This window comes from Artemia franciscana, chromosome 3 (assembly GCF_032884065.1).
Source record: "Artemia franciscana chromosome 3, ASM3288406v1, whole genome shotgun sequence".
Taxonomy (NCBI): domain Eukaryota; kingdom Metazoa; phylum Arthropoda; class Branchiopoda; order Anostraca; family Artemiidae; genus Artemia; species Artemia franciscana.
Genome location: NC_088865.1, coordinates 18,633,221 through 18,656,955, shown reverse-complemented (window position 1 = coordinate 18,656,955; position 23,735 = coordinate 18,633,221). Strand labels below are relative to the sequence as shown.

The 23,735-nt window shown below is 35.4% G+C and overlaps 1 protein-coding gene across 1 annotated transcript in view; it reads right to left on the bottom strand.

The window, feature by feature from the left end:
• Window positions 1-6,181: 6,181 nt before the first annotated feature.
• LOC136024972 (homeobox protein HMX3-like) overlaps window positions 6,182-23,735 on the bottom strand; it is a 48,810-nt gene continuing 31,256 nt past the window's right edge. The window contains exons 2-3 of the mRNA XM_065700576.1: window positions 10,086-10,270; window positions 6,182-6,765 (exon numbers count right to left, since the gene is read on the bottom strand). Coding sequence (XP_065556648.1) covers window positions 6,577-6,765; window positions 10,086-10,270 — 374 coding nt within the window. The 3' untranslated portion in view covers window positions 6,182-6,576. The remainder of the gene's footprint in view (window positions 6,766-10,085; window positions 10,271-23,735) is intronic.

Here is a 23,735-nt window from a genome sequence, read left to right as displayed (position 1 = left end):
GGGACACAACTACAATGGCGCGTAACTAATATGGCGCGTAACGACTTACGCGCGCGGGGGGGCTTGGGGGGGCGCGAAGCGCCCCACCAACTAGGTGCTGGGGTGGCGCGAAGCGCCACCCCAACAGCTAGTATATATATATATGTTTTTAACTACGTAAAACTTGCGAATATACAACATTCTTTGCTGTCCCATCGTCTGTTCATATAAATAGATTGTCAGGTTTACCGACTCTTGAACATGCAACGGATAATGGTCCATGGGAAAACAATCCGTATTCAGATCTATACCTCATGATTCTATTGATTGCCCTTGAGCTTTGTTGATGGTGATTGCTAATCGACCATTTCCTTTGTTGCCGTCGTCATTTATATATCCCCCTGTGCCCCCCGGCGTCCCCGTTGTAGTTGTGTCCCTGTGTCCGGGTCGTCATTTATATTCCCTGTGTCCCCGTCGTCATTTGTGTCCCGGTGTCCCAGTCTGTGATTTCTATTTGAGTGTCCCGGGCGTCATTTATATTCGTCAGGATATTGTAGGGCATCGTAGCATCGATGAGTTTAAGCAATTCTTGTCAACTGATTTTTTCGCCTATAAAGAATATTATCTCGAGGTAAGAACTGATCACCGACCACAACGATTGCCACTTTGTTGATAGGTGCGTATCAGGAGGCATCAATTCGATTGCTGTTTTTAAGCAGAAGCACTAAATTATTATTTTTGTGGAAAAGATGATATATATAAATATATATATATATTTTATTTTTATTTTTTTTTGTAGTTTTTACCTTTTTTAGTTTTTTTCTTCTTTTGTATTAATGCTAAAGCCAAGGTTCAAACCTGGAGCCTCTCGGACCTAGAACCTGAAACATAACGCTTTACCAACTCAGCTACTTCGGCGTGAATACATTCGTTTTGAGCAGCTTCCTCGGGTGTTGCCATTGTAGGTTCTTCAGTCATTTTACAATTAGAAATTTCTCTTTCAACGGTCTTCTTACAATTAAAAATTTGTCTTTGAACGATATTCTTAAATACCTGTGTCCTGGTCGTCATTTATATTGCCTGTGTCCCGGTCGTTATTTGTGTCCCGGTATCCCAGTCTGTAATTTCTCCTTGGGTGTCCCGGTCGTTATTTATATTCCCTCTGTCCCGGTCGTCATTTGTGTCCCGGTCTGTAATTTCTCTTTGAGTGTTTTTTCTTTTTAGTATTTTTTAGTTTTTTACATTTTTTCTTTTTTCAGTTTTCTTTTTCTTCTTTATTTTTCAGCTTCACTATGAAATATCCCGGTATCCCAGTCTGTAATTTCTCCTTGAGTGTCCCGGTCGTTATTTATATTCCCTCTGTCCCGGTCGTCATTTGTGTCCCGGTCTGTAATTTCTCTTTGAGTGTTTTTTTTTTTAGTATTTTTTAGTTTTTTACATTTTTTCTTTTTTCAGTTTTCTTTTTCTTCTTTATTTTTCAGCTTCACTATGAAATACATATCGCCGAACCTTTGTTTTTTTAACTAAAATCTGGTAGGCATTGATGACCTTATCCAAGTCAAGATCCCAAACCCAATCATCATCGCTATCATTTTCAGTTTTGATATGTTTTGACTCTCGCTGTCCAGGTGGATCTTCATCTAACTGCGCGGTTTTGCGTTCTTTAGCCTCAAGCCTGTTTCCTTGCTGTTCTTTTGATTCCTCGGCAGGCTTTCTTTTCTGACTTTCTCTATCAGCAGCAAGTTTTTTGGCATAGACTCTTTGAGCATCTTCATTGCCTCTATTACGTTATAACAGACATAACACGTCATTTGTGTCCCGGTGTCCCGGTCTGTAGTTTCGTTAGTCGACAAACATGACGTCAGACGACAAACAACTTCATGACGACATACAGCTCAATCCTTATAATGACGTCAGTCGACAAATATGACGTCAGTCGACACACAAACATGACGTCAGTCGACAGACAGACAAACAACTTATTTATATATATATATATATATATATATATATATATATATATATATATATATATATATATATATATATATATATATATATATATATATATATATATATATATATATATATATATATATATATATATATATATATATATAATACATATATATATATATGTATATATACCGACCCTCAAAGATGCAACATACAATTGTACATTGGTAAAGCAATCTGTATTAAGATCTATACCGCATTTTTCTAGTGATTGCCCTTGAGCTTTGTTGATGGTGGTTGCAAATGCTAATCGAATTGGGAATTGCAATCTTTTAAATTGAAAAAGCAGATCCGTTGGAATCATGGGAATGCGAGGAATAAAAACAGCCTCACCCTCATAAGGCCCTGTCAAGATTGTGGCCTCTATTAGGTTTTCCATTGTTTTTTTTTACGGCAAGTCGCGTGCCATTGCAAAGCTTTGGTGGGTTGATATTTCTTAAAAGTATTATTGGTACGCCTATTTTTAGTTGTAGCACGTGTGGTGGAAACCCTGAAGGATCTATGGAATTTAAAAATTCAGATGGATAATTAACCGCTTCATTTGGTTCCAAAATACAAATTAACTGCGTAAAACTTGCGAATATACAACATTCTTCGCTGTCCATTTGTCGCTGCATATAAATAGATTGTCAGGTTTACCGACCCTCGAACATGCAACGTACAATTGTCCATGGGAAAAACAATCAGTATTAAGATCTATACCACATTTTTTTAATGATTGACCTTGAGCTTTGTTAATGGTGATTGCAAATGCTAATCGAATTGGGAATTGCAATCTTTTAAATTGAAAAGGCAGATCCGTTGGAATCATGGGAATGCGAGGAATAAGAACAGCCTCACCCTCAAAAGGCCCTGTCAAGATTGTGGCCTCTATTAGGTTTTCCATTGTTTTTTTTACGGCAAGTCGAGTGCCATTGCAAAGCTTTGGTGGGTTTATATTTCTTAAAAGTATTATTGGTACGCCTATTTTTAGTTGTAGCACGTGTGGTGGAAACCCTGAAAGATCTATGGAATTTAAAAATTCAGATGGATAATTAACCGCTTCATTTGGTTCCAAAACTGTGTCGACTGACTTGTAAAGGACTGCCTGGTCTCGAATCTTGGTCAAAACAATATTGTTGATTTCGTGGACGTCTATATTTTTGGGTGCGAGAATCGCTCTTTCACTTAGCCATTTATTATTTTTATAATTTTTTAGAATATTCGGAAATACTTTTTCAATCAATTCATTTTTGGACGTCACTAAATTACAGAAATCAGCAGGTAGTTGTATACGTCCTGAAATTGAGTCTACTGGGAGCTTTCCGTTTCCCATTGCCAGCAATTGATCTGAAAATGTTTGACCAGAGTCATCGTTTTGCAATCGGACACGCATATTTGTAGTTAATTTTAATGTTTTTACGTGTGCCCATAAATTAGAATTTTTCAGGCAAGCCAAACAGCTTCATTACTGCTTATGTATCTTCCAGCCTGATATTGTACGATTTCATCGAAATCTTTGATTTCGGGCTGCAAGCCAAAAACTGCCATGTCACTGCCTTTGTTGACGTATTTACATATGTATTTGATTGCCTTTACGGAGCTACAGTATTCAACGTTTATGTGTGCATTAAATGTTTTTGATAATAATGGGGAATATGGAACAACCCACTGGTTATCTACTTCGATGGTGGTACCGTTACGCTTCTTTATTATTGCTGTTTTACCGCCATCTTCAGTAGATCTTCTTCTATATTGTGGGTAACCATCATTGCCAGTAATTGTGGTTGATACTAAAAGTCGAGGATATTGCTTTGTGCACCTTCCTTTGGCCATGCATGGTGAATTTTCGTTCAGTGCACCGCAAGGTCCATGTATCATATTTTTTACAATAATATCATGTAACCCCTTATCGACATTTTTATCAGGTATTTCAGCGGAAATCACATCATCAATTTCGTTCGAAGTAACTTTTTTATGTAGCCAGATTAGTATATGTGCGTGTGGCAAACCTCGTTTTTGCCATTCCACTGAGTACATCCAGCATCGCACTGACCCAAACACTTCAAGTTTTACAATGTAGTTTATCAGTGATTTCAACTTTTGCCGGAAGACACGGGCCGTAATGTCATGCCTATGAACCGCCGATTGTCCTTGAAGTAAAAGCTGCAGTATCTCGTCCCAAGATTGATTACATGTAAATGTAATAAATAAATCTGGACGACCATAGAGACGAACATACGCAATAACATCTTGAGCATATTCATGCATATGACGGGGACTGCCAGCATATGACGAAGGTAAAATCGTTAATCTTCCAACGTTTGTGGTATTACCGTCATTTATAACTGCATCTCGCAAATGAATGTATTGTTCAGAGCGGAGCTTGGTCTGATTCAGGCGGATATATAGCAAACGTTCTGATTCAATTTTAGCATACATATCAACGACGAATTGGTGAAACAATTCACGGCATTTTAAAATATAATTTTCTTCATCCTGCCGAATCATTAGTCTATAGGAATAATAATGCATTGCACTGCATTTATTATTCATTTCTTTGTTAGTGGCTGGATTCATCAATTTAATATTAAAGTGATAGCCGTCGGCTCCATCCCAAAAAATGATAGGATATTGTAGGGCATCGTAGCATCGATGAATTTCAGCAATTCTTAACAACTGAGCGTTTTGCTTATGAAGAATAATATCTCGAGGTAAAAACTGATCACCGACCATAACGATTGCCACTTCGTCGATAGTTGGAGCATTGTATCTACGCACATGTTGGCCAGGAGGCGTTTTGTCAGCGGAAATAACAATTTTATGCGTATCAGTAGGCATCAAATCGATGGCTGTTTTGAACAGACGCACTAAATTATTATTTTTGTTGAAAAGATGTTGCAATTGGGAAACGATTGTCCTTTCAACGTTGGGAGAAATTTCGCAACGTGCATTCAATTCAGAATTTCTATCACTGATGAAGTACAATTGTAAAAATTTATGATTCTCGCCTGAGAATGGTAGAAGGGACCCTGCTCTATGATAAATTTGCCCTTTTACTTTGAAAGTAGACATAAATTGATCTGGATTTTCGATTTGGGCTCCAAACGACGTCATTTGGAAACATGAGTTGTATTTTCTGATTTTTGACAAAAAACACTTAGATTCTGACGTAGTTCCAGTAAGGAAAGTCTTCAATGGCTCTGGTGGTGCAGCCAATAGAGGAAGTTTAACTTTTCCTGAGGCGCAACACATTCCCATTGTTTCACCATTGAATTTCAAGGCCTTGCAATAGGGACAAATTTTAGACATTGTCCCGATTTGAACACATCTACTCAAGCTATAATCATCGACTGGGTTGTACCTGAATGCCAGGCGATAACTTTCAGGTTGCTCTCATTCCTCGGCACGCTTTCTTTTCTTACTTTCTCTATCAGCAGCAAGCCTGATTTCTTGCTGTTCTTGTGATTCCTCGGCACGCTTTCTTTTCTTAATTTCTCTATCAGCAGCAAGCCTGATTTCTTGCTGTTCTTGTAATTCCTCGGCACGCCTTCTTTTGCACTTTCTCTTTTAGCAGCAAGTCTGCTTCCGCGTTGCTCTGGTAGTTCCTCGGCACGCTTTCTGTTCTTTCTTTCTCTATCAGCCTCAAGCCTGTTTCCTTGCTGTTCTTTTGATTCCTCGGCACGCTTTCTGTTCTTTCTTTCTCTATCAGCCTCAAGCCTGTTTCCTTGCTGTTCTTTTGATTCCTCGGCACGCCTTCTTTTTTCACTTTCTCTTTTAGCAGCAAGTCTGCTTTCGAGTTGCTCTGGTAGTTCCTCGGCACGCTTTCTTTTCTGACTTTCTCTATCAGCAGCAAGTTTTTTGGCATAGACTCTTTGAGCATCTTCATCGGCTTTTGCCATGGTAAGTTCATCAGTCATTGTAAACTTAAACATTAATAGATTTCTACGTGAACATATGTCTTAAATATCTTGAATGACGTCACCGTCAAAGCAAAAATGACGACAACTAATTTCATGACGTCAGTCAACACAGAAACATGACGTCACCTGATCCACAGACAGACAACTTATTTTTATATATATATATATATATATATATATATATATATATATATATATATATATATATATATATATATATATATATATATATATATATATATATATATATATATATAGATTAAATTAAAACTTAGCCAAAAAACTTTGAAAAATGGATTTAGTTTATTTACAGCGTCATGTGCAACAAATAATAAAACAAGTAAAGAGCTCTAAAACACAATTAAAACTCCGTTTAGAATCCTATATCAGTTTCATCAGCGATTTGCTTAATGTAACCTCACAGTTTATTTTTAGAAAATAACTTATCACTGACTTGACTTAAAACAAAGCTTCATTCAGAGTAACTTCAAATGATTCTTAAGAGATCAAACACTTAAATAGATTTGCGAACTTTGTATTATTCCAGTAACCAATTGTAATCCATCACTTCATTCCATCGAAGAGAATAAAACCACAAATTAATCTATGGCGTAAAACGTTCATGACTAGAAGGAGTTATTGTGATCCACAAGGTATCCCATTGTGGTTTAAGTTTAGCTCACAACTTTTTCGGATCGTCGAAAACTTGCTTTTGATGTTGCATCAAAGCCACTTCGTGCTGCAGTGCAGATGCGTGCATAAGAGCAGCAGAATGTGCAGATATTAGTTTTGCTGACTCAACATCTTTTTTCAGCTCTTCCATGTCACGTTTGAGTTTTGCTCGTCGGTTCTGGAACCAAGTAATAACCTGAAAGAAGGGGTGTTCACATTAACAGAAAAATGCCATTGAAGTATAGCGTCCTATGAGTTAAATTTAAAAAATAAAACAAGGATTTTAAGTAAGAACTGACAAACAAACAAAAATTATTCCATGCATGGGTGGGAGCTGTCTATTCATTGATCCTCTGCTCTTTAAGCTTGAGTTCATCACTGCCTATTAAATATTGTTAATGACCTTACGAGGTAGAAACGTCCTTTATGGGAAGGCTTGGCCTCTTGTCTATCAATTGATTAAAAAACAATGGGGGATGCATTTTTGGAAATACTGTTTCAGTCAGTGGGGAAAATTGAAGAGGTAAGCATCAGCTCCAACTAGTTTTATCCTTCTATATTTTAAAATACCTTGGGTATTTTTATTTTGAAAAATCGAACCCTCCTAGATTTTGACCAAAAAATTTGCCTCCCTCCCCCACTGGCAACATTTTATGAAATGGCAAAACTGGTTTCAGTCCAAATATCAGAACCATTTCAGGCTTCAGTATAAACTGATCCTTCCTAGTGAGTGGCTCCTCTAAGTTCGCAAAAGCCTGGTAAAATGAATACAGTAACATATTGATGTCGTTTTGAACTGAAGTTTTTGTTGCATAATCGTCAAAAAGTTGTGGAAAAGTCTTGAATCGAGATAAAAGCATGAACCAAGATAAAAATTAATCCTTCATTTTCAAATTTTACCTTCAATAATTCTTTATCACTGGCACTGGACCCTTGGAAAATGCTGCTTAACCATTTTGGAATCATTTTAAAGCCTTTATAGTGCATAAAAGGTTTAGCCATTGCATTTCTTGACAATCGTGTTGACAGTTCCTTCTTATTTTTCGGTTTTTTCCTGTGTTTTTCTTATGCCAAAAACGGCTTTACGAGAATTCTTTGTAATTCTTCACTTCGCATTTTTCTGGCTATGACAAAAGTAAATCTATTGTTAGTACTTCGATGTCTATTTAAGTTTCCATAACTTTATTGCTGAAGTATTATATTTTCATCATATTTTGGTATATTTCATTATGATTAACCTAACTTCACTTCTTGAGTGTGGTCACTATAATACACTAGTACCTCTATGTGTATAGTAGCACTGTTAAAGCAGGCCCGGATTGACTAGGTGCGGGTTTGAGCTTACGTTTTTTTCCACTTTTGTTCTTTTTTTTGCATTCATTTTCTGCTTATATTAATTTACTTTTATGTCCTCAGGATATTGTAAAACTGCTGAAAATAGCTCTTGAAATTTGCATCACCGAATATGGGCATGAATTTACGTGTTTCCAATTTTTTATTCTGCAAAATCTTCTAAAACATTTTCAAAATCTATTTTACTGTCATCTTCACTTTCAAGCAATATAATTTCTAAACTATTTACTCTGTCCTGATTTATTGTTGGAATCGGATAGTTTTTTTATTGCTTTTAACCTGGAAAATGAACTCACTCTAGAAGCAACGCTTACTAGAATTTCTAACAACATTTCCAAATTTCAAAAATCAATTGTTCATTTTGACAGCTGCTTGGGGCCCTTTCAAACATGGGACCCGATTGGGCCCAATCGTTCCAATTGCCCTTTTGTCGGCCCTGTATTAAAGTAATTCCTGCTCGTTTGGGTTTGAAGGGTTACATAAGCTAATTTTTCCCGTATTAAGGTTTTATTTTCTTTTTACCGAATTTGTTGGAAATCAAAGACCACTTGTCAAACATGAGTGTTTTTTTTTTTATTTAAAATTAGCTATATACGGTACTTTCTGTTGTAGAAATTTACTTTATTTTGACAAGATATGAGGATTAGTCAATAAATCTTTTCTGTCTTGGACAATCTTTGGACTTTTTTTTAGTGTCCCTTTTAATTTGTAGATATATATATTTATTTCATCTTCTTTTCTGTATTGTTAGAATTTTTTGTCCCCTTCCCTTTTTTCTGACTTATATATTTTTTTTTACTCATAATTTGATTATTCATTATTATTAGTGTTTTTTGCTTTGTTTGTTTTATTAGTCGACTCCGAAGTCCGAATTCGGCTCTTTAAGGGCTTGTGATAGTGATTTTTTTGAAATAAATATCTTATCTTATCTCAATCATCTGGCTGTCTTAATGAGTTTTTAACAACAAACTTTTTATCATTAAGAACCAATCCCCTAGTAATCCCTGATTGATGCAGCGTCAGCGCCGATACAACGTGTCTATTTTGACAAAACTGGACTAGGGGGTTTGGCAGGGGACACAGGCTACAGGATCATAGCTATGGGCCACCAATCAGTAAAAATTAAAACAAATTGCATGAATCAGGTTTCAACGATGTGTTATATGAATAAAATTTGTGAAAAATGTAATGCACATGTTTTGATTCTGGTTATCTATTTTTCGGTAATAGCTTCAGATTTGATCAGCAAGCTCATAACCCCTCAATACCAATTTTTGGGAAAAATTAAAAGATAATAATTAAGAAAACTTCACTTGACAATCTTTGAATGATTATTAGTCGAAATTGATGTATTGTGCATATATGTACGAAGGGGGAACAAGTCTAAGGGCCTCATTTTGGCCCTTTCAGTCATTAGGATTGATAGCATTTGTAAGACCTTAGTATAAACGGATGTAACATGTCCCCCTTTTCATTGAAATGCACCTTTTGAGCTCCAGTTTTACTTTTCGACCAATTTTATTGGAACGGTTATCTTAGAATTCTGACCCAATATACTTTTAGGCTACAGGACTACCCAACAGCATATTCGCATTAGAGATAGGAACGCTTGGGAGATACATAGCTCTTTGTCAAGTCGGCTCTATTGTGTTGACTATTATAGGGCAACAGATTCAAAAAAAAAAAAAAATCGATTCAAGTAGGATCTCTCCCAGCTTTCTAGCATCACTTTGCTCGACACAACTACCTCTTGCCTAAGCAAGAACCTATAAAAAAGACAAGCATAAGGAAAAATCAGGAATTCGTGACTATCCTTCCCAAGGAAAATGTGAAATTTCGCATTTGCAAGACATAATTGAGAACTCCAAATAATAAGTTATCTGTCTTTTTTAATTTGCTGGGATGATTTGCATCTGGATTACGTCAATCTCTTCGATGTTTACCTCGCCCTTTGCTAACATCTTTTAACATACGAATTTGATTTATTACTATTCAGATAATTTTAACAACGAATCAGCATAAAAATTAGATAATTTTCAAGGACGCATTGTTTTCAAGGACGAAACTGTTGACAAGGGTCGCTGTTCAATTAGTGTTTATTACTCTGAATAGTTTGAAATTTTTGACTAGATATTTGTCCAAAATTTCTCTTTGAAGACATACCTGTGCATTTGTAAGCCCTAAACTGAGGGCGATTTCATCTCTGTCCGCAGGTGACAAATACTTTTGATACAAGAATCTTTTTTCCAGTTCGAAAATTTGATGGTTCGTAAACGCTGTTCTGGACTTTCTTTTCTTCTTGTTCGAGGATTGACGGTTTCCAAACATAGTATTATGATTCCCACTACCTGTAATGTAATACATATTTGATAATGCTCGAATGATGTAGTACAGCATACACAAAGTATATTTTGTTCGACTTAGTGTCAGGTTATAGATGCATAGATGCAACCTAGTAAAGAACAAACCACGGCCCATAGTAGCTAAAGATAAAAAAGGCGATAAAAAAATGGCCAGTGAGAAAATCTGCGATATGTTGCTGATTCAGCAGTGACAACTATTATCCTGACTAGTCTTAATTGTAAAATGTCAATTTGAAAAGGAATTTATGAGAATTAAAAAAAAAATACCAAGAAATCACTCAAAAATGGTGTCAGGTTAAAAAGATAATTGCACCATTGGAACCACTATTACCGAATTACGTAAGAAAACTGCAGCTCCCTGATTTGAACAACAAGAAAATTCATTTTTTGCATGGGTAGCTTTCATGTGTTCTCCTTTTTCCTTTTTTAGAATTACAAGACTTGTCTTAACGACAAGAAAACTTAATTCGCCAATATTTTATGGAATATAATGCTGGCTTATAGGGACATCTAAAAAGAAGAATCGCGAATACTTACTGAAAAAGCAAGTTATATAGAAATAGGATCAAGTTTCATCGTAATAACAGACTCATCTTTATTAACTGACATTAGTAGGCTAAATGAGGCTTAGTTATGACTCTGTTAGGTTATCGAAATTCTCTTTATTTTACGAAATTATGGATTAACAAAATAATTCAATCAGTAAATTCATTCGTTGTTTCAAAACCATGAGGGTATGTATAATTAGAGCTTATGTTGTAAATCCCTAGAAGTCTAGTTGATTCTTGTTAGCTTGAGAAAAACAGACTGAAATATAGTCGCGAATATGAAATGGAAAGCAAAGCTGGTACAGCTATCCAGCAATTGGACGTCGCATGAAGTTTTAGTCTTATCCATTACAAAAATTTTGCATAGGTCGATAACGTACTTTTTCTTGGATTGAGATAAGACAGATGGATAAATGAGCATTCAATAAATAAAATCACTAATCCTTTCAATGGCTTCATGGCCTTTTAAGGAAAGGAATCATGCAAAAACCTTTAAACAAAATCAAAACAAAAATGAAGAGCTGCTTTATAATCTGAAGAAGACAAAAGCTGACAACTTGGTGAGTTTCGCTGTAAATTAATCAGTAATTTAGGATGTAGGCCTACTCCTAAATTAAGTTACATTAAAGTTTAATTAAATTACATGAAAATTTAATTCAATTAAATTAAATTTTAGAATTAAATAATACTAATAATTTATAATTTAGGGTATACACTATAATTTAATAGGACTTTTCCTAACATTAATATATTAAGGTATGGTTGTAGGCCAAAGTCAGAAGAAATGAAAAACAAAAGAGGATTGGATCTTTGGCTCTTGGAAGTGTAGTGTATGGTGTGCCGTATTGTGCCTCAGACAGTACTACGCTCTCCACTTTAAATAAAAGTTTAAAAATGCCTTAAAACCGGCGGTACTAAGTAATAAGGCGACTGAGAATTGAACTAAAAGAGTAACTAAACCAGAGGTGTTTAGGATGCGACCAAGGAAGGCGTTTGATGGGTTTTTTTTTTTTTTTGTCGATACGAATCTGCGTATCAATTTTTCCGTTCCTCGACTTGTCATAGTTGTCTTATATTTAACTAATCACTTGGTTTGTTTATTTACTCCAGCCTGAAATTTGTCTTTTTGAGTTCCTTTTTAATAATTTTTAAGGTGATCATCTCCTTATTTACGTTTACGTGAAAATCAGTCGTTATTCCAATGAGAAAAGACAATGAAGGCATAACAACTTAGGACTTGAGTAATTCTGCTTACCATGTAGAGAAAACTTAGTTTGCCTGTCTTTATAATTTTACCAGCCTTTGGGATCTAAAGCACTATTTTCCAAATCTGTAAGTACTTTGCTAAATTCATTTAAAGTTAATGGTCTAGTTATAATTCTGTAAAAAAAAAGAGTACAATAATAGTACCTAAAATATCAATTAGGCACTAATTGATGTTTCATTAAGCTGAAAAGTTACTGGAGCGCATAAACTTAATATGAGAACGAATAAAGTAGATTTTAATTAGAAGCCCTGTTGACTTCATCAACTAATCGATTCAGAAGCCTGAATAATCTACAGAGGTACATTTAATCGTTGGTTAATTGTTCACGACTGTTTGAATAAAGGCACTATCGAAATTCATCAAATGGACTTTGTATTACTTCGTTGGCAACACCGATATCGCTAATCTTGAACCAGAATTGATATTCAAATTTTGAAAATTGTCCTGAGAAGGCAAAGAAGAGAAGGCGAAAATTGCTTTTCTGTTTATAAAACTATCATAACGTTCATAATGATCATAACGTTATATAATAAAATAATGTAAAAAACTGCGCACACCAAAATGATCATGATACAGAACTGAGTATGATACATATACAACAAATAGGGTGCAGTCACTTGGAAATTTAATGCTTGACTTCATTTTTATGATCTATTGTATTTCAATATTGTAGATAAAAAAAAGATAAAGATCTTCCAGAGCCATTGCTGGTGTATAGAGCGTCGAATCGGCCCTTCAGTAGCTGGGTCTTCTTACAGAAACAAATAGCAATTCTGTCGCCCAGCCTTGTCACAGCGGGGTCCGTATTGCTAATCAGAGCATCAATGCCCTGGGCCACAACTTGGTTAAGCAATGTAGATATTGAGCCTTTACTTGGTTAGGTAGCAGAGGAATAGCCAAAACGATGGAAGGTTGGAGACTTAAATACTTCTGGGAAATGTAAAAATCATACAAAAATGTAGGTTTTGTGTCTATAACCGCAAAAAACAGGTCTTTTTTAATAACGAAGCCCTACCCTGATACAGGATGAACCCCTTAACCGAATCTTGGTTTATGTCTTTGACTTAAGGTTATATAACTCCGATTTGTTTTATAGAGCAGACATTGGATTCCTGCCGATTATCAGGACCGACTTTGTTTCCAAAATTACTTTAACTTTCACTAAAGGTATAAAAATCGTACAGAGGGAACAAACGCATCAGGTAGAATTTGGGGAAACAGGGTTGCCAATAATCATAAATATTTTCCTTAAATTGTTGTGAGATACGGAAATATCTAGAACCATTCAGTATACCTTTATCTATTTTTCCATAATGATTGTCCATAAAACTTGTGTTGGCTGGAAAGCGTTAAAACTTTCCCCAACGATTCAGAATTTTACATTTTTTAATAGTTCTAATCTCTTAGGGAGAAGGAGCTCCTTGATTCTCTATTTATCACTCCTTTGAAAAAGCTTAATGTTAGAAAGTATCTAAATGGTGCTCGAGTTCAGACTGAAGCGAGGAATAAAAGTTAGAATTCCAACAGAAATGTTTTAAAAACATATTTCTTCTACAAAAACGTTGTCTCTTGAATCAGACTTGTTACAAAATATTTAGCTTGCAAAAACACAAAATTTACCACTAATCAAAATTGCCGTTTTTTTTATCTCTGATAAAAATAATTATAATCTTGGTAATATAAAATATCACATTCAAATTCCTTTTACTTGCTCTGTAAGGTCAGATTTGAATCCTGTAATGTCAAGTCATATTGTGTAGAATATGATGCCTGAGGTAGGTCGAATGTGTCACTCATTTAGGTTACTTGAAAACACTGTTGAAAAATGTTTGACTTCTTAGAAGTTATTTATTTATTTTTAATTTTATGTAGCCTTTTTGCACATCTAATCTATTTAATTTTTGTGCTATACAATTTTTTTCTTCTCTTCTCTCTGTAAGTGACTTCCTTTCTCTGAGTAAGTGACTTGCATGTCTTCCCCCTTTCTTTACTGGCCAAGAAACCTTTTGGGGAATATTACACTGTATTATTGTATTTGCACTTAATCATGAATACATCCGAATGTTTCTTGTCTAATATATTAATTCGTTATGTCCTAGGCTATTTCTAAAAATTCTCAAACAGTTGTGTACTGTATTTTACATTGGTACAGTGATTGGTTAAAACTTTACACCCGCTAACGATTGAGGCCAAAATGCGTCTACTTTCTTTGATCGAAAGATCTCCAATGAAAACTGATTATGCTCTTCCGACTTCGAAGCTTTTCATCTTCTAGAGCTTGTTCTTCTATGGATTCATTTTTCTCAGAGCCAATGAGTACAATTTAAGTTCTACCCTTTGTCTAAGTTTTTGTCTAAGTTTGTCTAAATTTTTGTCTAAGTTGTATGCCTTAAGTTGTGTACAACTTAAGGCATTGTCTATGCTGCTTCCCAATCTGCTTTCTTAGCTCTGAAACACACGATACACAAAACAACATAATACAGTATCCCCTTGAATTTTCGTAATTATATATATAGCTGAAAATCTTGGACAGTAAAAATGTTATATTTATTGGTTTGTTATTGCAAGATATCGTGACGGATGAATTAATGAATAATAGACGTAGGTGTTTGAACATCCTAAAACTCTTTGAGACATAAAATAGACTTCAATCAGCAAACCTTAATTAAGACAAAGTTTATTTGTAGATAGATCGTTTAAAAAACTGAAGCTCCTATGCTTTATTTCCCCAAGGACTTCTAAGTAGTTAAAGGACTAATTATTCAGAAAATGGCAAAAGGGCTCTCACATCTGAGTTAATGACACGTTAATGATAGAAAATGAAAAGCCATGTAAACGAGTAATAGCGGATTTTCTGCACGTAAGTTCAGTTAAAATGAAGTAAAAAGTTGGGTTTATTGCTATTAAAAGCAGTATAACAAAGTTTAAGTGGACAAGCAAAATCGTTATGCATAGTTGCCGATTGAACGCAGTTCTTTCGCATACACATCTTCTCCCCGCGTAAGGGTGGTACTGAACGCTTCAATTCGTGGAGGCGTCAAACACTTTGTATTGGACTGGGGAAGGGGAACTACGGGACTGACATTCCAGCTATTTTATTACCAAAAAGTTTTGAACAAAATTTAAACTACACCTTGGCACCAGTTAATGTTTTAAGTAGCAGTTTATAATTAGGCGTTACTACAGCTTTCCAGTCCCTTTTATTTATTGTTTAATAATTGTTACGTAGAGCTCTGAATCTCTCATTGAAAATTTTTCCTGTCTTAGCTGTAATTTAGAGTAAGAGTGTAATTCAAGGTAATTTCGTTCTTGTTAGTTACCCTTTGTCACTTGAGATGTAAATGGTTTTTGTCAAAAAGCTTTATTTGATGGTCAGCTGCCATCTCGAATGATCCGGGTAGATTTAAACTACATAGCGCCATGTCTATTTTTTATTTTTTTTTTCCACCGTGTGCCTTACCTGAATGGCGTCAATATAATGGAGCATCATTTCTGATAGTCTTGGGTTTTTCAACCTTTTACCTCATCTGGGTGTAGTTTATAGGATCATTTAAGGAGTCCTGAGACTAAATAGCAGTTTAAATAGTGTTTCAAAGAATCATTAATAGAGTACTATTCAATCAATGAGGGGAACAATTAAAAGATTGGCTCGTTCGTTTGGCAATAGGTAATTTTCTCTGGCTCCAAAAGACGTTGCTCTGTGACAAATTAATCCTACACCTTGGAATCAATGGATTTGCTAGCTTTTGAATAGTTTGGCATACTCTTTAATGATGAAAGACACAGAGGCCTATAATAGACTCTCTGGTCATGTTATTCAATCATTTGGATTTACAAGGTTTTTTAACGTGTAACTTAAGTGGCGTTCACATACATGGCTAGTCAGAATTCACATCTATACATGTGTGTGTTTCGATGTCAATACCCAGGCTGTTACCGTTCATATGTGCTTGGCTGTAACCAAACAGCTAATCATTGAAAAATATCGAATTTGAATACCACTGTTTCTTTTGAAACTATATTTATCGTCTATGCTTAAGATTGGCGTTCACATGCATGTCTGGCTAGATTTAAATGCTTAAGCAAGCGCATGGCCAGACAAACATGTTCAAGCATGGAAGTTTTGCTCGATCTGCATCTGAACGCCACTTTATAATAGTATTAAGCGGCCTCATAGCCATATTTGTCATATAACTTCAGGAATTTGTTTTAGGAGGCAGCCAAAGTTTTATCGGGGCAATCTGAAAAGGCATTTTATTAAGTGTGTCATCCTCAAGTGGCTTAATGCTGCGATAAGTTTATAGTCATTAAAGTAATAACTATATGTAAAAAAAAACTCCGACTTGAAACGCTCTTAGTAGATCGTAAAACAGCTTTGATTCAGGGTAAAAATTATCTTTCCAGCCCAACCAGGTGTAGGCAGGAAGTGACTAGGGCCTAGGATCTCCTCAAACGTCATATCTTTTCCATTGTCTCCAATTTTCCCGTATTGTTCCTGTTTACTTCTGATTTTTAAGGAATCCTTCTCCTCTCGATAAATCGACTGACGCTTGAATGTCTGATTCCAGGTATGTTCCCTTAGGGGAAAATCCCTAGAATTTCTCATATTCTCCATACATTACGCCTATCTTTTGTCTTATTTTAATTCAAACTGCTCCTGTGAAAATACCCCCCCCCCCCACGAAAAAAAGACAAATCGTCTGTACATGCCATCCTGGCAAAGCTCTTAGAAAAAAGAGAAACTAAAACATACAGGAAAAAATCAATAGGAACAATTCAAGGACCAGGGCCATAACCATGATTTTGTCCGGGAAAGGGGGGGGGGGTTGAATGGAATATCCTCTCATAGACTTAAGTCAACGGGCTCCAGTGAAATTAGGGCCTCAATGGCTTAATACCTTACTTGTTGTTTTTTTACGGGGGAGCGGGGGAATACTGACTTTTTTTTACCTTTCTATGATTCTTGGAGAGGGGGCGAGGTATCACGCAACCTTCCTCCCCTGAATACGAACCTATCGAAGGTGTAGAAATATATGTAAATTCAAGATATTCTGCTTTATTCATGGTGGTTATTCATAACAAGCTGTGTCTTAATGCCAAAGAAGTGCCAGGTGCAAATATCCAATGGAAAAACTAAGCTGGCTTGCAAGACTGACTAGTGAAATTTTTCGGGAATATTGGCCGAAATTGCCAGTTATTTGAAAATTGATTACGCTTCCATTGTCTCGATCAATTTTCAATTTGGCAATACAAATTGGGTCTCAGTTATGATTTTCAAGGGTTTAAAAAAACACTATTTATTTTACTAAAACATTTATTTACCAAACAAAGAAAAGAGGGAAATTTTTATGCTGTAGTCCATGAGTGCAATAATTAGTATTTAGTGGATAGTAACTGCTAGCCAGGAAAACACTGCACTTGCGGCCCGGATTCACTTTCCAAGTCTAGCCAATAGTTATCAGTTTGCATTTTCCCACTAGTTGCAATCAGATGAAGAGCTATGCTGGCTAGCGTGGCCAACCCGGTACTATTGTACCGTTTTTGGTACAATTTAGGTCCTGGTAAAATGCGGTACATTCTGAGATTTTATGGTACATTCCAAATTTCTGGTATATTTCGGAACCCTTGGACTACATTTATGGGATCAAGTTTATTTTTATAGAAATTTCAAAACTACTCATGTCACCTTACAGGGATCAAAAAAAGAAAAGAGATTTTTGTCGACGTGGCACAAAAAATCTCAGCGATTTTTAAACTAATCATTACACGAGAAATAGCGCTTAAAATTGCAATAGGATGAAGACATTAGTGGGGAAAAAATGTTGCTTGCTTTTCAGTTAATTCTACTTTTTGTCTTTGCAATGGAAACCGAATTAGAACGATGTAATAAGAATTTTCTGGATATAATTCGGCCAGAAAACTGGTACAGGCTGTTTCAAAGTGTTGGTGACGCTGATCCCAACTTCACTCAACATCTCGCCAATAATACTTTTTACTTTCTTTGACTTGATCTACGCGACAACGTCAGTCCTGTTAAGGCCAGTTGCTGAATGGAGAAAAGACAGGAAGTCAAAACAATTGTCATTTCTATACACAATTGAAAGAAAAGCAGATCAAAGCCACTTGATCCATGAATGAGGAATCCCGGAGAGAAGCAAGATGTTTCAATTTCGTGAGTATCTGAAGTTCAATGAAATCTTTTATTGACTATTGTGGGAAATCCAAGACACCCAGTAGAAAAAAATTAGGTAAACAAGACCGGCGATTTATCAACTTTTTACTTGATAACGTATATTTATATATGCTGGTAAATATTGTTAATAATTGGAATGATTTATATTAGAAATACATTGACTAGTTCCGTCACGTCCCTAATCCGGAAGCTTATCCAACCAAATCGTTTTTGTGGAATTAAAAGTAAAATAATATCAAAAGGAAAAGAAGACGGAAAAAAAGAAGTGACATTTTTTCTGAGTGATAAACAACATATAACCACGTGTGGGGGGTTCTGGTTGTCCAATCCGTCTGCAAAGTCTGCTGATATGGGAGCAAATTTCCCTAACCTTCCAATAATTTTAGTTTAGGTTCTATACTAATTCTTCTATCTGGGTGAATTTGAACCCTCACCAAATCCTCCTAGAACAACTTCATGTTTGTAAGGATGACAGCCCGAAGGACATGTATGTACGATATACCATTCCATTGCAACTACAAATGGTGCACAAGTAAAGAACGGTAAATAGTTTGTGTTTTTTGCTATAAACTATCTACACAAGGAGGGGAGGACCACACTTCTCTTAAATTCCTAGAAAGTCACTTCAAGTTTAGCTGCATCCTAGCCCCCCTCCTAATGCCTTAACATAGCCCAAAGCTGATTTTGTCCTGTTTCTCTGCTTATTTCTCATCGACAGTTGGTTTATAATGCCAAATAATACCAATTTGAAAAAAATGCAAAATTTTGTATACATCTGAGGATATCCGTTCTTATGGGGGTGGAGGTAGGGGAACACACTATGTGTGCTATATGCAATTAAACTGGCAGCGAACGCGGTAATCTGTGAAACTCGAGCAAATAGAAGTATCCTGAGTCTAGTCAAGTAAAAAAGTGTGTTATTGCAGTGTTTAGTTCAGAAGAAGGGATAAGCTCCTGTTACCCATTTTTCCTTTTGTTTTCAATGTTATTAAAATAATTCGTTTTTTCTTGATGTATCACTCTAATCTGAAAACCCAAATCTTCATTTAAAACCCCCAGCCCATTAGGGCACTTAGGACATTTGGCTGTTGGTTTGATACTGATAAGAGGTGCTTAAAGTTTCCAACCATGTCAATTGTTGGACCATACGAAGCGAAAACTGGTTCACCTCCAACTGGGACTAATTAAAACATATGCGGTGTCCAAAACGTCAAAGCATGATAGTCTAGAGGGAATCTGAATATAAGGCCCACCAGTCATTATTAGAAGCAATCTGTTCAAATGGAGTGATGCAAGCTATCCTGTCCTCTTCACATCACTGCCTAGATAGGACTATATTTGCGTTAAAACAGAACTTATCCGAAAAAAGCTCGATTCAGCTTAAATTATTTAACTTTTATAGTAAAATTTAATTATAATATCTACAGAAAAGCTAGCATACATTCTAATATTAGCTTGAACTTAAAAATAGGGTTGATAAGATGAGGTTCCCAAAAGTGTTCTGAGCAAAATTCGTTTTTGATGTAAAATAAAATCTTAATCGGAATTACACCAGTAAAAATTTATTTTTTTTGAAAAATAAAGCATATTTTAGTTTTTTTAAAATAGACAAACTAGCTTTTACCCAAAGTAGTATTTGTTTACAGACTAGGCTAACGTTAGTTTCACTTTTTTGTGGCAGAGACCGACTAAAATCTAATAGTTCGCGGTAACGAACTGTAAGTAAGGAGCGACCCGACTCAATAGTAATCAAAACTCTAAAAAACGGAATTTTGATACCAATGGATACATCAAAAGAATAGAATTTAAATGCTGATTTTAAATATATAATTTTCGTCAAGTTTAATCTTACCCATCAAAAGTTACAAGCCTGAGAAAATTTACTTTATTTTTGAAAAAAAGGGAGATACACCCCCTAAAAGGCATAGAATCTTAATAAAAATCACACTAGCAGATTCAGCGTATCAGAAAACACTACTGAAGAGGTTTCAAGCTCCTATCTGCCCAAATATGGAGTTTTGTACTTTTTGCCAGAAGAAAGATCTCGGAGGCGTGTTTATTTGTTTATTTGTTGTTTTTTTCCCCAGGGGTGATCATATCGACCCAATGGTCCTAGAATTTAGCAAGAGGTCTCATTCAGACGGAAATTTAAAGTTCTAGTGTCTTTTTTAAGTAACCAAAAAATTGGAGGGCAAATAGCCCCCCTCCCACGCTCATTTTCTCCCAAGGTCACTGGACCAAAATTTCGAGGTAGCCATTTTGTTCAGCATATTCAAAATATCTAATAACTATGTCTTTTTTAGGACGACGTAATCCCCACAGTCCCCGGGGGAAGGGCTGCAGGTTATTAACTTTGCCCATTGTTTACATATAGCCTAGTATTGGTTATTGGGAAGTATACAGACATTTTCAGGGGGATTTTTTTATGGTGATAGGGGGGTCGGGGAAAGTGTTACGTGGTAGGATCTTTCCATGAAGAAATTTCTCGTGGGGGAAAGGAACTTTCCATAGAGGGGGAGCTGATTTCTCGACATTATTTCAAACGCGATCAGCAATTAAACAAAAAAAAAGTTTTTTTAACTGAAAGTAAGAAGCAGCTTTGAAACGTAAAAAGAACAGAAAATATTACGCCTATCAGATGGGTTGCCTTTCCTCAATAGCTCGCTCTTACGCTAAAGTTGTTTTTTTTTAACTTTTAAAAGAGGTTCTTATTCTAATTAAACTGTATTTGTGATTGAGGAGTCATTCTTAAACAATTGGAACAAAAATCCAACTTAGGTTACTATAAGGTTGTTATTAGTTTAAAAAAAGATAAAATTAATATGAAAATTTTGTTTTAATTATTCATGCTCGGTGAGCCAAATTCAAAACCTGCATTAATTCAAACACGTTCAGAAATTTAATAATTTTTTTTTTAACTGAAAGTAGGGAGCGACATTTAAACTTAAAGCGAACAGAAGTTACTACGTATATGAAAGGGACTGTCCCTTCCTAAACGCCCCGCTCTTTACGCTAAAGTTTTTTATTGTTTTATAAAGTAGGGTTGTGAGAAAGAGTCAAACTTTAGCGTAAAGAGCGAGGCGTTGAGGAGGGACAGCCCCTTTCATATACGGAATAGTTTCTTTTCGTTTCAAAAAATAATCAGTTCAAGAAATAGCGTTCAAACGTCAAATCCCAATAGTAAAAATATAAAATTTCACGCTATTTAGGTGTTGATACTTCAAACGCAAAGTCTCACGTTTTTCTGGCTATGAAAGAATAATACCAAAAAAATAGGAGGCATAAGAGTTAAGATATTATTTGAGAAGACTTAATTTTATTGTAATATAACTTTATTCGAAAGAATAGAATGAAATGAACACAAAATGATTTAGAGGCTTCAAGGCCGTATTCAGAGAGGAAGGGGCAGGGTTTGAACTCCCTGAATTTTGAACGACACACAAAATGTAAAAAATGCATATAAACAAATTTTTGATAATTTTTTGCCCCCCCCCCCGAAAAATTGTGGATGTGCCCTTGAAAGGCTTTAACACTTTCCAAATATGTTAATATTTATACTATTTTCAAGCCTACAGATTACCAATATTATTATCTCCTAGATAGACAACCACCCGATACAGCCGGAAGTTTGTAACTTCATTTCCATCATTCGACTCTAAATTGAGTTGTACGTGTGAAGTGTTTCAAATAATAATTACTATCGCCGCAAACACCTTGGGCAAAAGGGAGACGGCTAGTTTAACAAGCCAGTAACGAGGCTATATAAAACCCATAATTCAACTGCGGTTTTGTGCTGCCTTAAGCAGATTTTGGCAGGTTTTCCGGTCTCAAATTAGTTCCATCAATGTTCCGCTTCAATATCCTGACTTTTCGTTATTTTGCGATCATATTCAACGCGTATCTTAAAAGTGAAGAATAAAAGATTTTTATCGAATGAACAACGTGCTTTTCCTTAGTTTTACCAATGACTTGCGCAGAAAACTGAGCCTAAAATTGGGCTGTTTTGCTAACAAAAGTAAACAGTGATAAAAAGCAAAATATGGAAAATAAAAGTAAGAAGTAAATACTGACAAACACACAAAAAACTGAATTTCTAAACAAACTTGTTTTGACTAGCACTGAAGCGACTATATACAGAAAACAGTTTGTAATTGTACATTTTCTTAGTTTTCAGTCTTTGTTTTTCATTGCCTTTTTATTATATATAATTCTTGCATTTTTATTTATTATATATTTATTTATAAGAAAATCAAGTTATTTCTAGTCTTCATTTAAAGTTTCTTCTTCTCTTTTCTGTTTTCGGCAATCACCGAAGGTTTATCAAGTTAAAAAAAAAAAGTAGGTATTTATACCCAATTGCTGAAAAGTAATATAAATGATAAAAATATTAATTGTGAATATATTGACATCTACTACATTTAATACGGAAATTTTCTACACTTTGAATTGTTTTGAGAATAAAACTTCTTAGACCAGCCTAATTAATCTGGCATTGACAAAGACAAGTGTTTATATCCCCAAAGACCAACTATCCCCCTGAGTCCCATCACCCAGAAAATGTTCGAATTATACATTTTGCATTTAGAGCTTAAAGATTTATAAAATAGACAGCAATGTCTAATTGGTTGTATAGTCTCTTTCAAATCTATTCATGTCGCTGTCCCTCTTCTTAAAAGCAAGTTTTAGCTAGAATAGATGAGTTTTAGCTTAGATGAGGGACAAATTAAATAGAACAAGGAGACTGGATTTGCTCCCCTAGAAAACTACTTGCTTTTTGAAGAAAAACCTCCTGAAAGAGGTTATGTTTATTAAGACCCCCCCCCTCTTGCATATGCAACTTGTATATTTTTTTAATATTTCATCTGAAACTTTTTTTTAGGTTTGAAATCACCTTCAAATGGTCAGCAATAAGTCTGGGAAAAAGAAATTTTTGCTCCTGTGAAGCTGGAATATTCCCCCCCCCACAAAAAAAGCTTCCTACTAGAATATACGTGAAGAATGCTTTTATCAATGATATCGACACACTTCATTCGCAATTATGGATCGTTCAATTTACCTTTTTCGTGATGTCGTTAGTCATTTGGTGTGTATAACAAAAAGGAACCGTCACTTTTTACTACACGGAGCTCCGTCAATGAGCAGCAACTCAACATTACTTCATCATCCAGCCTTTTTATACCATATTAAGTACTGACAAGCAAAACGTACCGACTTCAGAATAGCCCACACACATGCATAAATTCTTGGGGGTTTTACACTAACCCCCCATTTATTGTTGTTCATTTGACACTTACCAGTTATATCTATTCACTAAGATAGTGACATAGGAGTCTATTAGCACCTATTCAAAGTGTACTAGTCCTTGTGTCTACGTTGACGGCTTACATGAAAATGTGATTCGTCACATTGAATCCATATGCGTTATTGAGACATCTGGCAACA